Source organism: Melanostigma gelatinosum (assembly GCF_949748355.1).
Source record: "Melanostigma gelatinosum genome assembly, chromosome: 5".
NCBI classification, from domain to species: domain Eukaryota; kingdom Metazoa; phylum Chordata; class Actinopteri; order Perciformes; family Zoarcidae; genus Melanostigma; species Melanostigma gelatinosum.
The window spans coordinates 10,094,285-10,108,883 of NC_136638.1; the positions used below are offsets into that span (position 1 = coordinate 10,094,285).

Below are 14,599 nucleotides of genomic sequence, written 5' to 3' on the forward strand. Positions count from 1 at the left end.
CCCCCACATACACACACCACCACCACACACACACCCCACACCTGCTTACGTATATTCCCTATGATTGCGCTCTGCAATGATCCACTGAAGCGTGACCGTCAAATCACGCTGGTGCCCAGGAGAGCCACCCAAAAGCTGTGGAATGATGTCTGTGAGAGGCCTCTTATCACAAATCAACTGTCCTTCAGATGCATTTGGACCCGCATGACGCACGGTCTACGCAACACAGAAGCCTCAACAACGTGTAAATGTGAGGAGAGTACGGGGTGCGAGGTGTGAGACTGAAACGCTAGACCAGGGGGAGGAGGGGGTCGGAGTGTGTGTGTGTGTGTGTGTGTGATTGTGCGTGCGTGCGCTTCAGATGGGAATATATATGTGTAGAGGCGGCATCAGGTGGTCCCCTTCTCTGCCGAGTAATTGAAGAGGACTCGTATAATGAAACAATAGGGCTCCCTCCTTACTCCCACACTGCCTCCATCTTTTCCTCCCACTTCACTGCCACTGATAAGTCATGGGCACTCGGGGAGACGGGGGTGTCTCGTTCCACAGATGGGGAGGGGGGGACTCGTTTGATGGCAGGTATACTTGGCACAGTCACACATCATCTATTTACACACATGCTCAGAAGCGTGTGGCTTGCAGGGCGAGGAGGAGAGCGTGTGATCTAATAGGGTCTGTATCAGCGTCTCGCAGGCCTCTGAGCCACTCTTGTCCACTCGGGGAGGGTGGGGGGGTTTCCATAGAGACAGAGACGGGAAGCACTGTGAGCGCGGGCGGAGAGCATGACGGAAGACAGGGAAGACCCACACACTGAAATGAGGGGGTGAGAGATAAAAAACAAACAAAGCACAATGGAGAGAGAGAGAGAGAGAGAAGAGGTGGGTGAAATGTGAAATGAAGGAAAGACAGTGGAGAGGGAGAGAGAGGTGGATGGAGAGAGTTGAGGGGGAGACATAAAGCAACGGCCAGAGAGTGAGCGTGGGAGGGGGTATAGATAAAGCAAGGAGAGAGGAGCAGGATTTATGGGGAGAGCGTGGGAGGTTGTCAGGCCTTCAGTCACAGGGGAGTCACTGCGAGGTGGTTGCAGTGACGGCAGCAGTGATGCTGGAGAGCACACAGTGTGTACGAGCACATGCACACCGATTTTGCTAATGCCCCCCCCCCCCCCCCCCCTCTCTCTCTTTCTGTCTCTAGCAGCCCTGGTCAACACATTTTATTATCTCCTCAGAATGACATTCGACATGCAGGTTTAGTTGCAAACAAGTCTTTTTTATTTGTTCAGATTTCTGCCTCCGCAGTGTAAAGGAAAACTAATGCATAAAGTTTTGTCAGCAGAATGACATGTTGCTCTAAAGCAGGCGTCTAAAACTCCCGGCCCGCGGGCCGAATCCGGCCCGCGGGCCGAATCCGGCCCGCCACGTCATTTTATGTGGCCCGCGAATCCGCCAGCAAAAAAATAAATAAATAAAAAAAGTTTAAAAAACAATTCTTTTTTTTCTTTTTTTTTTAAGTTAGACTTGATAATAAAAATATCCCCATAGTCGAAATGATGAGATAGAAAGTCGAAGTTATGAGCTAGAAAGTCATAATGATGAGATACTTAAACATAGAAGCAGCTCTTTGGCTGGTTACTGTACATTTGAAATGGAAATGTATTGTGAGTACATTGAAGACTTTAAACTTGACTTTAAAACACATGAAATACTTCATGTGGGATTGTGCAAACACACCCTTGAAAGGATTTTAAGCTTTGAACAAAGTTATTGTAATAACTTGTTTGATATTTGTCTTTGATATTTTCTTCAATAGTTTGATCTTTGATAGAGTCATGTGGGTTTCTTAACCCTAAATTAAAAGGATTTAAGTTATAATAACAGAAATGTGTTTAAATATATGTTTACATTTATATAACTGCATGTACAATATTGTTACACTTGAATAAACAATAATCAAATGCAGAGACAGTTATTTGCCAATATGTTAGGAGTAGTTACATTTACACAGTCTTACATTTACAACCGGCCCTTTGAGGGCGACCGTGATGCTGATGTGGCCCGGAGTGAAAATGAGTTTGAGAGCCCTGCTCTAAAGGGTGTCCAAATGAATTCCTCTGTCCATTACCAGTCCCTTTAAAGTCCTACGAGAGAGTCATGATTGTTGAATGCCAAGATAGACGCGCCAGATATGAAGCACTTCTAATAGAATAGAATCATATTCATGAGGGTTTTTACGCTCCTTTGCAGTCGGGATACATGCGACCGATGAACATATTGAAATGGATCCGTAGTATTCACCATTCATCTCTTTCTTTCTTCTTTTTCTTCTTTTTCATTCACTACAACCTTCTCCTCTCCCTCATTAACCCGCAACCACCCACGTCCTCCACCTTTCTCCTCTCCCACCCACTGTGTGCCTCCCACCCACCTGCTTCCTTGACTGCATATGACTCAGTCCTCTTTCAGCTGAGAGGATTAAAAAAAACCACATGATAAACAACCAGTTAAAAGCAGTTTACCTCAAAGAAATAGAAAAGTTAAAGGCAAGAGGCTGTTGCATATTTAGTTCTGATGCCATCCACCCACCACACCTCCATTCCCCCTCATCAGAATTACACACACACACACACACACACACACACACACACACACACACACACACACACCACCTTCACTCTGAAACACGATGCACTCTTACTTTATCAGCTAAATCATCCTCAACAGCCACATTTGGAAGGCATGCGTGGAGTGTTTCAGAAATAGTTTTTTATTCCTCTAGAAGTGTGTGTCGTCACGACTCGAGGGGACGTGGATGGATCCTTTTCTTAAAGGCGAACTTGCCAAAGATGCTGATCCTTTGAGGGAATTGAACCTGTCGATCACGCCTCTTGGTCATTCTCACAACTTCAACCCATCTGTGTGCTTTTTTTTTTTCAGGCTCATACTGAACCGTCATTACTTTTAACACATCAATCCAAAAGTGTGCAGTGACGCAGGATATGCCTCCTGTGGATACCCCCCCCCCCCCTCCTCTTTGGTATCAAAATCCATGACTTTCCTTTGTTAACCATTCAAACTAAGCGCAGCATGGATCATATCGCTGGCCATGTGACAAAGACACAAGCTTACATAACGGGAGATCAATCAGGCGGACAGAGAGGCACATTCACAGCAGAGTGAGGGACACAAATGACTGAGGCAGCAGCTACAAGCATGACTTTTAATATAGGACTTTTACTTCTCATGGTATAGTATTTGAAGACTGTCCCACTGGTACTTTTATGAGTACAGCAAAATATCTGAGTACTTCTGAGTACATCCCCTTGTGAGAGATTTAAAATCTTACTCTGAATGAATAAAGGTTAAATGAAATGCATTCATAAATGAATCCTCCACTGGGGGTTATACTCTCAGGCCTTTAACTTTATGAATGAGGCAACATGTTTACCTCTTTTGAAAACTTTTGACATCGTCATTCTCATTCTTCCTGTGACGTGTGATTTTGTGTTGTTGTTGTTGTTATGAATGACAGAAACCAGAGCCTGACATCATCAGATGAAACTCAGATCTGTGTGTCTGTGTGTGTGCCTGCTCATGTTTGGTTGGGGGGGGCGGTGCTGCTGATGTTTATGCCTGTGGTGTGTGTGTGTGTGTGTGTGTGTGTGTGTGTGTGTGAGAGATATGTGTGGCACTGCTGCTGTTTTCAGTGAAGCATGTATTAGCATGGGACTGCAGGAGGAGGGGAGTGTTTCACCGTGTGTGTGTCTGTGTCTGTGTGCGTGTGTGTGTGTGTGTGTGTGTGTACACTGATTGACGTCACAGACGCCCACTCATTTCCATATTTTCTGCCTGCGCGGAGAGAATAGATCCCCATCTGCATCCAGCTCTTCTCCCCTGCCTGCACACTCCCTCCCTTCCTCCCTCCCTCCCTCCCTCTTCCTCCTCACCTCTCGGTACTTTCTCCTCCTCTCCCGCTCACCCTGCCTCTTCCCATTCACTCGCTCTCGCACATCCCACCCCTAGGGCGCAGCCAGCCTCGCAGATAAACAAGTCGAAAAACACAAACAGTTTAAGACAGCCAGACAGCAACTTCCTCTCCACGTGGCGTGTTAGCGAACCTTGCCGCCAAACATCTGTTCATTTTTCAAGCATCACTGAGGTCCGGTCTGCGGGGAGGACTTTTGACTCAGGCTTTTCTCCGCACAACGATGCGAACGTGTACCCGTTGGCAAGTTGTGTCCGTGCATATGTGTGCATTTGTCCAATTGCTCGGCGCGTGGTAAGCGTGCCAAAGTGTGACTCTCTTTTCCACGAAACAAATGCTCATCCGCATTCACACAGCTGGTAACCCTGGTGACGATAGGACATCGTCTATCAATTCCCCGTAAAAAGGTCATCCTCACCTTTTACGCACACGCACACACACGCACAAACACATCTTCATACACGCAACGCATGGGTGTGTGTGCGTGCGTGCATGTGTGTGTGTGTGTGTGTGTGTGCAAACCAACACGCACGGTCGCTCACACTCAATCCCCCCACCCTGTGTGCCAGCCAGACCCTGACTGAGAGATGTGGGATGTGAATGGATGAGGGGATGCGGGGAGGAGACAGAGGGTGCGTGGGATGACAGAGTAGGATATGCGTGTTTTAAAAAAAGGGAAGATGGGCTATTTTAGTCCATATGTCATAACCCCGTCGGAGAGTTAGACAGGACAGAATTGGAGCGTGCACACTGGGGGCGTTGCGCAAAGCTTTTGGGGCACAACTCCCTTGTGATTACTAGACAGTGAGAAAAGAAAATGAGGATGATGCGCAGACAAGCGCAGACTGGCAGATGGTAAGACAGACAGTTGCGGGCAGACACACACGCGCGTGTGTCTCTGCATGTCGGTATTAAAGCCCCGAGTCAGATGCTTGATCACATCAGACAAGATGAATTGATGAAAGAAGAAAGACCACCGAAGAAACTTTCTGTCTGACCAATAATATATTTCCTTCAGTTCGCCCTCTCGCATCACTGCACCCCCCATGAATAGATCTCACACACAGGGGGATCCCCCCCCCCCCGGTATAGAGAAGGGGCTCTTAATCGAATGTCTGGTTGAGTACAGGTTAAATCAACAGATAACAGATAAGGCAAGGCAAGGCAAGTTTATTTGTATAGCACATTTCAACAACAAGGTAATTCAAAGTGCTTCACATGAAACCATTAAAAGCATAAAGGCAAAAGTAAAGGAGATTTAAAACATACATTGAAACAATAATCGATGTCTCCCTGAGACATTACGCTGCACGCAATCAACCATACACTGCCGCAATTCTGCATTACTCGCACACAAACCACGTCTGGAAAAGATCTCTGCCGATCTGCGTTTTATAGTGTACGCCTTGCACGAACTCGGTCCCGGAGGAAATGGCGATATATTGTGCAGTCCTTTTAAAACCATTAAAAGCATCAAAACAAAAGGCAAAAGAAAAGGAGATTTAACAGCAATTAAGAACAGTGTAAGAAATAAAATACAGTCGTAAAATGCAGAAATGCAGGAAATTGATTAATATATGAATTGAATGTGGTTCAATTAAAGGCAGCAGCAAACAGAAAAGTCTTCAATCTTGATTTAAATGAGCTGAGGGTCTCAGCAGACCTGCAGCTTTCTGGGACTTTGTTCCAGATATGTGGAGCAGAAAAACTGAACGCTGCTTCTCCATGTTTAGTTCTGACTCTGGGAACAGAAAGTAGACCGGTCCCAGACGACCTGAGGGGTCGGGATGGTTCATAAGGTAGCAGCAGATCGGAGATGTATTTTGGTCCCAAACCATTCAGTGCTTTGTAAACCAACAGCAGGATTTTAAAGTCAATTCTTTGTTGGACAGGAAGCCAGTGCAAAGACCTCAGAACTGGAGTGATGTGATCCACCCTCCTGGTCTTAGTGAGGACTCGAGCTGCAGCGTTCTGAATCAGCTGCAGTTTTCTGACAGACTTTTTACAGAGACCTGTAAACACACCGTTACAGTAGTCCAGTCTGCTGAAGATAAATGCATGGACAAGTTTTTCCAAATCCTGTTGAGACATAAGTCCTCTAATCCTTGATATATTCTTCAGGTGATAGTAGGCTGATTTTGTAATTGTCTTGATATGGCTGTTCAGGTTGAGGTCTGAATCCATAACTACACCTAGATTTCTGGCTTGGTTTGTGGGTTTTAACATCAGTGATTGAAGCTGAGCGGTGATTTTCAATTGTTCGTCATTGGTACCAAAAACAATTACTTCTGTTTTATCTTTGTTTAATTGAAGAAAATTCTGGCACATCCAGTTGTTGGTTTGTTCAATGCAGTTACCCAGCCCTTGTATGGGATTATAGTCCCCTGGTGACATAGTTATGTAGATTTGTGTGTCATCTGCATAATTATGATAACACACTTTGTTGCTTTCCATAATCTGAGCTAGTGGAAGCATGTAGATGTTGAACAGAAGAGGCCCCAGTATTGGACCTTGGGGAACACCACATGTAATTTTAGTCAGCTCCGATGTGTAATCAGCTACAGACACAAAGTATTCTCGGCCCTTCAAGTGGGATTCAAACCAGTTAAGTGCTGTGCCAGAGAGTCCCACCCAGATGTTTAGTCTTTCTAGGAGTATGGCATGGTCGACCGTGTCGAATGCAGCACTGAGATCCAGTAACACTAAGACTGAACTTCTGCCATTGTCTATGTTTAAGTGGATGTCGTTGAAAACCTTAACAAGAGCAGTTTCAGTGCTGTGGTGCTGTCGAAAGCCTGACTGGAAAACATCAAAGCAGTTATTTACGGTCAAGAAGTTGGTCAGCTGTTGGAAAACCGCTTTTTCAATTATTTTACTTAAAAATGGGAGGTTTGATATTGGCCTATCATTTTTCATCGTTGCGGAGTCTAAACTAGCCTTCTTTAGGAGCGGTTTAATAACTGCAGTTTTTAGGGCTTGTGGGAAGACACCTGAGAGAAGGGATGTGTTTACAATTTGTAAAAGATCAGTGGTCATGCAGTTTGAAATATTTTTGAAAAAGTGTGTTGGTAGAATATCCAAGCAGCAGGAGGATGACTTCAGATGTTGTATAATGTCTTCTAGGCTTCTACGGTCGATTGAATGAAATTGTGTCATGATATTTGAATGGATGTTATTCAGAGATCGGGACAACACATATCCTGTGGTTGGTGTGGAGGCACTGACTGCTTGTCTAATTTTCTGAATTTTGTCAGTAAAAAAGGAGGCAAATTGATTGCATGCCCAGGTGGATTGGAGTTCAGCAGCTACCGACACTGGAGGGTTTGTTAGCCTGTCGACGGTAGCAAATAAGGCGCGTGTATTGTTCTTGTTTTTGGTTATGATGTCAGAGAAGAATGACTGCCTTGCATTTCTAAGTTCCAAATTATAATTGCAAAGTCTCTCTTAATAGATGTCACAGTGAACCTGGAGATTAGTTTTTCGCCACCTGCGCTTAGCTTTCCGACACTCTCGTTTCTCTATTTTGACCAACGTAGCATTTCTCCAAGGAGATCTTTGCTTACCCGAGACAACCTTCACTTTAGTGGGTGCAATGGCATCAATAATATTTTTTACTTTAAAATTGAAGCCATCTACAAGCTCATTGACTGAGAGGCAAGAGAGGGCTGGTGTGGAGGAGAACTTCTGAATAAATAGTACACTGGTGTTTTCAGAGATGTCACAACCTTGGTTTGGACATTTGTGTGTAAGGAGATTGCACTCTCAAAGAAAACACAGAAATGATCAGAGAGTGCAACATCAGTCACAGCAACCTTGGAAATGTTTACACCTTTGGTGATGATTAGGTCCAGAGTGTACCCCCTGTTGTGGGTGGGTCCTGTCACATGCTGAGTCAGATCATAGTTATCAAGGACACCACATAGTTCTATATAATCTCTGTCCTGGGGATTATCAACATGGATATTGAAATCACCAACAATAACAACACAGTCAAAATCAATACAGATTACAGACAGCAGTTCAGTAAACTCATCAAAGAAGGTTGCACAGTATTTAGGTGGTCTGTAAATGTTTAGGAATAAAGCTTGAGAGGAATTAAGAGCCACATATTCAAAAGAACTAAAATGACCAAAGGACATCTGCTTGCATTGAAGAGAATCATTAAATAAAATAGCAACTCCACCTCCTTTCTTATGCGCTCTTGTTTCGCTCATGAAACTGAAGTTGGGAGGTGTTGATTCAATAAGAACAGCTGCACTGTTATCTTGATTTAACCAAGTTTCAGTTAAAAACAAAATGTCCAGTTTGTGCCGAATAATAAAATCATTGATTAAAAATGTTTTTCCTGACAGAGACCTGACATTTAATAAAGCTAAGTTTAATGTGGTTAAAGCTTTCTTTGCCCAATTTATTTGGACAGGCTGACGAGGAATGTATGCTAAGTTTGCATGTTTACTATTGTTTCTTCGCAGCCTCACCTTTCTTTTTCTATAAACTTGCAGGACAGGAATTGAAGCGGCTAGCTGCATACAGGGCCCCGACTTTTCCTGGAGAGAGTCATTGGTATCATTAGCCTTGTAGCCTGGACCCAGAAGATATCAATTATTTCCGTTATCATGTCGGGGAGACAGAGGATGGTTGTGGAACCGTCGAGGAGTGTGTTTGGTTCCAGCAATGACCAGCTCTTTCATGCGGTCAGTGAACTCCAGGTAATGCTGACAGAGGATTAAAAGAAAGTATGAGGGGAGATGAGATATTTTATATTTTAAAGGCCTGAGGGATCCTTTGAGAAGCCTTTTCATGATGAAGCCTGTGATATATCGCCTATTATTCATTGATCCCAAGTAATGTGCCCCCGGGGGGAAATAATAACACTTTTAATGTGTCGGTTTGTAAAAAAGAAAAGAAAAAGTGAGGTTAATCAAAGCTCGGCGGGACCGAAGCTCCTCTGTGTTTGTTTACTGGAGTCAAGATGAGGCAATGCGGCCATCTAGCGGTGGCGCGGCGCCACGGCGCTCTGCACACACCACCAAAAGATATCGACAAAATGGAGCCCGTTGCTCGGCCATGACAATGCAGGTCAGAGGGGCTGCAAACCGCTGCACCCGGAGAGCGGAAGGAAAACCGACAGAGCGTCGTGTTCTGCGGAGAATGCCGGCAGTGATTCGTGGGTGAAAGAGCGCTCACAGGCGCTCGTCATAATCAGAATCAGAAAGGCCTGCTGCAGTCAAATCGTATTTATTAGTTCTGTGTCATAGAGGGCATTGTAAATAGTTTGCAACTATATGATCAAAGACATTTTTTTAATGCACATCAAGTGAGGTTTGGGCCTGAGCAAACATTCACACACTGCCAATACTGGAGGCAAGTGCACTCGCACAAAGCTGAGAAAAAGTAGACCCATTCCTACTGCGCTTGCTTCATGGACTACATGCATTTGTACTCATCCTGCTGCTGCTGTCAGACCCCTAACGTGAACTGATGCACGCGGCCTCGTGTGCACATGGAGCTCTCCTTATGCGATGTGCTGCAGAATGATAAATCCGGGCTATTTTGCGTGAGGGGTTCGAGGTGAATGTGGGTCACGGGCGCTCGTGTTTGAGTTCACGTCGAGTTAAAACCGGCATGTGTGATGCCTAAAGGGGGAATGCTCCTTCGGTGGTGCGTGTAAAAGGTGCAGGCTGGGGGCCTGTAGTCTTTTGTTGAGTCTCTTTTACTTCAATGATTCATAAGAAAAGGTGAATCATTCTTCAGGGAGGAAGAATGGAGGAGCACATGTCTCCCAGTAAGACACACGCTCCTTGTCAGGGAGGTATGTCCCAGCTGTGGCTGACCTTTCGCTGCCCGTGGATCTGTGGGATCCATCCTAATGGTTTGAAGCAGCCACCTACAGTTGAGTTTGGAGGATCAGCAAAACTGTGTCCTGCAGCAGCCGTCTGAGAGGAACGGTTGGATTTGTCTACAGTGACATCACTCAACAGACAGGTTTCATTTCGTCACAAGTTCATTGAGTCTGAATCTCTTTTTTTTCTGCCTTGCATGTGTTGAAATGAATGTAAAGGTGCGTTTGATGTCCGAATTTACATCTTTCTCCAAAATTAGAGCGTTAAGTTGTCATTGCCAGATGGATGCATTGTTGCATTTAATTACTAAACGACCACGGCAGTTGAAGGCCGGGCACCCTGAGCCGTTACTAAAGTTGACCTCAGTTGTCAATGCATGCTCGCAAATCACCCGTTTTACTTTCACTCATTGTGGTGTTGATGTGGAGACTTCCAACTTCAATCTCTCGCTCTCTCTCTCTTCAAGAAACAAACTCGGTACACACGATATCGAGGAAAATTCCCAGGACTTGTTTTTATTAAGAGAATTTCAGAACATAAGAGAGGGACCAGACACCTGCAATTTGTCAGAGAGGGTTTCCAAATTCGATTGTTTAAAAAAAACAGAGTGTTTAGAAAAGCTGACGTGACAGCGTGGATGGAGCGGGAGCTGTTTCACACGCAGGGTCGTCTAGGAGACGGGTCGGAGGCGATCGCTGTTCCCGGAATGTTTCACATGTTCGTCTTCCTCTTTCTTATGGACAACACGCTTTTTTTTTTTCTTCTTTTTTTTTTTTAAACACGAGTTCAATGGAACACAAAAAACAAAAACAAAACAAGAGACAGAAGCAAAAAGGGAACTCACTGCACATTTAGAGGTCTAAAAGAATCACCCACATTAACATGGCTGAACCGTTAATATAACATGGATAAAGGCTGAACTGTAGGGGGGGAGGAAGGTCTAATCTGTGGAGGAAGAGGAGGGGGAGGAGGGGAAAGATGGGGGCGAGGAGGAAAAACACAGGAATACACAACTCACGACATAGCCAATCCGGCAGGGGTTGGGTGGGCGGGACGCACTTTCTACACCAAACAAGCCTTCAACAATCATGAAATGCCATTTAAAAAAGATTTTAGTGTGTTCATCTTGCTTGCAGACACTTGATATGACCACTGCATAATCAGCTTTGCTTTTTGTGCTAAAAATCTGTACGGATACTTATAAAATCATTGATAAAAATATTCCTCTGTTAACAATACGCCTTGGAGGGAAACCATGTGAGAGACTTGGAGGGGGGCTGGTTGGCTGGCTGGGGGTTCAGGGGCGGGGTGGCGGGGGGGGGGGGGTCGTAGAGGAGGAAGCTTGGGCAGTGGTGCTACTCGGACTTGGCCTCCTCCTTGGCCTCCTCGGGGGCTGCCTCCACCTGTGGGACAGAGCAGACGGGTCAAGCTCACAAACGTTTGAGTGGTTGCCGCTTTGCTTTGCGTGCGCCTGAAGCCACCGGCGCCTCGTGCAAGTCCACCCACCTCGTTGGTCTTGGCGTCTCCGTTCTCAGAGTGGTTTTCCTCGTTGGCCTCCGCCTCTGCGTTCTCCTTCGCCTTCTTGGTCTTCTTGTCCTCCTTCTTGTCGTTCACCGCCTTTTCTTTCTGCGGGGGCCACAAGAAGAGGCTGTTAGCGGACTGGACACCTCTAGCTCTGGGACGTGCGCCAATTCAGAATTTTAGCGTCTAGCGTCTCTTACCTTTGCCGCCTTCTTGGCCTTTGGCTCCGGCTTAGGCAGGGCCGGCTTCTGTGACGAAGTGGGAAAAGAGGAAAGAGACTGAGAAACAGCTACACCTGGGTTACTGCGTCCTTCGCTCGTTTGACGATACTGGGAGAGTTTTTAAAAGACGGTGAATGCAACTCTAAATGTTCCCAACTAACAAACTTCTTTAATACAGACATCGTCTGAGTGTTTATAACAAATATCTGCATCCTGAGCTGGGTTAATTAAAGTTATTACATAATATTAACATACTAAACGGTAATAATATTCTGAAGCACTCTATTATGCCCACTATTGGTATTTCATATGTATTGTACCAGCTCTGTACTTTTTAATAGCAAAAACCTTTCTAAAACATGTTTTATTTGAATAATAAAGACATGATATTACCTGTATAGTACTGCTGACCACGTAATTACTACTTAATTAAAGACTTGAATTACCTAAACTCATTCTTAAGCTTCGTAATGTAAAAATGACATGTTTTGAAGTTTGGTATTGCTAGAAATTAAATTGAAGTACTTCATAAGAAGAAACCCTGTTTATATACCTGTTCTCCTTCTCTAAAGGGAAAATATTGCTTTATTTCATTGGTGACACGTGTGTGCAACTACTTTTAAGCGTTCTACCATGATTTACAAGTTTTTTGACTGAATGTGTAAATGTAAATGTCTCGGCCGAGTTTCTGCATGTGTCTTCTTACCAATGATAACCGAGCTGATCTCCTCTGGGGCTGAAACAGAACAAAGACCGTTACACGGGGCTTTTATCTGGATTTGGGCTACATTCAGGAAACACACATTATAATTCAATAATAGCTCTTATGTTTATTGATAATGGTGTTGCGGGTCCCACGTACTGATGAAAATTCAGTTTTAATCACATGTATGTGGTGTTTCTTAACGTGCACCCTCTTACCTCCTCCCTTTCTCCTCCACCCGTTACTGCTGTCTGAAAAACACAAAAACAAACGGTTAAAATGGGGGAAAATATCAAATAGCACCACTGAGAGTTTAAACGGTGTTTATGCGAACAAGAAACAGTTGTTAAATGCTTCAGGCGCATATTATGACTAATTATAAACCCGCTGAAAAAACTTTTTGCTTTCGTGCCAAAACTACATTTTATGTCACATACAGGTCATTTTAAAGGCTCCCAGCCCAGGAATGTCGTGGTAATGCACGGTTTCAGTCATGGGCTAAGAGGGCTCAGCCGTGCGGGCCTCTGGAGCCATATTTTGAGGGCCCAGGCCCTGTTATTCCCTTTCTCTCCCCCATCTCTTTCTCTCATTCAATGCATGAAGCTCAGATTTGAAAGCTGGCGCGGGAGTCTCTGAGAAGGGGGAGGGACCTGCTGCCGCTCACCCGCGCCACCCGGCGGCAGATCCGCGCCACCGCAGCCGTTCTTGACCGCGAACAAAGAGAGAAAATATACAATTTTATCGAAACGCGACGGTGAGTGCTCGCTTTTGCGGTCAAAATGCAAAGTAGGGGCACTAAAGCATTTTCTGGTGGCACTTTTCACCGGTTTGGTGTCGAACTCGCGATAAACGGAGCGCTTGTTCTCGGTAGGGTCGGCGACGAAGGTGGACAAGAGCTGCAAAGCATGGCTGCTGCTTGTGCTTTAACTGCATGGAGACCGAGAGAGACTTCTGGCTCCCCAAAGGACAGCGGCTCGCGCAAGAAAACGCGATTTAAAGGTCGTGTCCGAGCGGGAAAATATTCATTCTAACGCATAAAAAATGTACATTATATGTAGAAAATAGGCAAAAATTACCAGCGATATATTACGGTTATACATTCCGTTATAATTAAGTAATGTCTCAGAGGGATGTCTTCACAATCGTTTTGCAATGCATACATAGCCGAGATCCCCCTCAAACTATTTGGATCATTGAGAATACGTACCTTTCTTTTGGGCATGTTGATCTCTTGGAGGTGTTCTTACAAATACAACTCAAAACTGTTTTTCTCAGTGGGTTCAGTGCATGTGAAGACGAGCGTCTCCCTTATGCTCGGCAGTGTAGTAAACACACTGGAACAGAGAGGCGAGTGGTTGAATGGGGGGAGGGGTGCGGCTAAAGGCATGATTGATAGGCTCCCGGCCAATCGGGTGACGCCATTCGGGGCTGCAGAACACTTGGAATTTTTTGGAGCTGGTGATGATCTGAGGTCTGTGCGAATGGCTTCTTCCCCCTTATGCAGGGAGAGAGAGATGGGAGGAAAGCCAGCGAGAGCGAGAGGGGCTGCGCTCGAGGACATGTTGCCCTCGTTGCGAGCGCGTTACAGTGAGAGCAAAAAATAAAGAGGCCCGCACGGCCGAAACACCCCTGCACGCGCCGCTCTACAAGGCCCCGCGGAGGGCCCGACTACATGCCCCCAAGTGTAGAGCCACTCATCCCCGCTGGCTCGTCTGACAACCTCGGGCTCACGTCGGAGGCGGCCAGCGAGGAGAAAATTCACCATAAATTCACTTCGTGTTTGAGTCCAATATGGCGCCCACTCGTCTCCGACATATATATATTTATTTTTTTTTGTCAGTCGGCTTTCCGAAATTAATTTCATTGCAGCCTTGCGTCGTCTGCCCCAGACGCCTGCAGGGGGCCCACAGAGCCCGTCTAATGGTGTCGGCTGCACGAGACGGCGCTTAAAGAACGAGGCCGAGCTGCTTGTTACACAAAAGCGCCCAGAAGTGTTCAAAATCACAACGGATTTTTGTATTATTGTTTTTAATCACCTAACATCATATTACCATAATTAAGACGAACGCCGGCAACGGCGCACGCGTGCACTGTTAAAAAAGGGGACAATATCAAATCGCTGGCTTGCAGACAATGGGGGTCGATGCTGAAAATATTCAGACAATATCACCCTGTTGTCTTGCCATCATAGGCCCCATGGCCCCCTCTGTGCGCGCGTGAACTGTGTCTCCGCGTGTGTGTGTGTGTGTGTGCTCGACAGAGAGAGAGAGAGGGAGGGGGGACAGGGAAGGGGCGGGGGGAGGCAGAGCACAGAGGCGGAGGAGGAATGT

The 14,599-nt window shown here is 45.6% G+C and overlaps 1 protein-coding gene across 2 annotated transcripts; it reads right to left on the minus strand.

Moving 5' to 3' along the window:
* Positions 1-10,313: 10,313 nt before the first annotated feature.
* Positions 10,314-13,617, minus strand: LOC306778040 (uncharacterized protein). Of its 2 annotated transcripts, none has more exons than XM_079269396.1 (6): positions 13,477-13,617; positions 12,488-12,520; positions 12,273-12,302; positions 11,546-11,590; positions 11,331-11,450; positions 10,314-11,227 (listed from the first exon to the last, which is right to left on the minus strand). In XM_079269396.1, the coding sequence occupies exons 1-6, from the start codon at positions 13,489-13,491 to the stop codon at positions 11,180-11,182; spliced, it is 291 nt and encodes a 96-aa protein (XP_079125522.1). In that variant the 5' UTR covers positions 13,492-13,617; the 3' UTR covers positions 10,314-11,179. The 2 variants fall into 2 exon arrangements, with proteins under 2 accessions (XP_079125522.1, XP_079125521.1); XM_079269395.1 differs by having other exon boundaries at positions 11,546-11,593.
* Between the last annotated feature and the right edge of the window lie 982 nt (positions 13,618-14,599).

Excerpts from the sequence above, each read along its gene's own strand:
- LOC306778040 (XM_079269395.1), bottom strand. Across the intron at positions 11,451-11,545 it reads AGGCCAAGAAGGCGGCAAAG|AAAGAAAAGGCGGTGAACGA; the intron begins GTAAGAGACGCT and ends TGGCCCCCGCAG. Across the intron at positions 11,228-11,330 it reads GAGACGCCAAGACCAACGAG|GTGGAGGCAGCCCCCGAGGA; the intron begins GTGGGTGGACTT and ends TCTGTCCCACAG.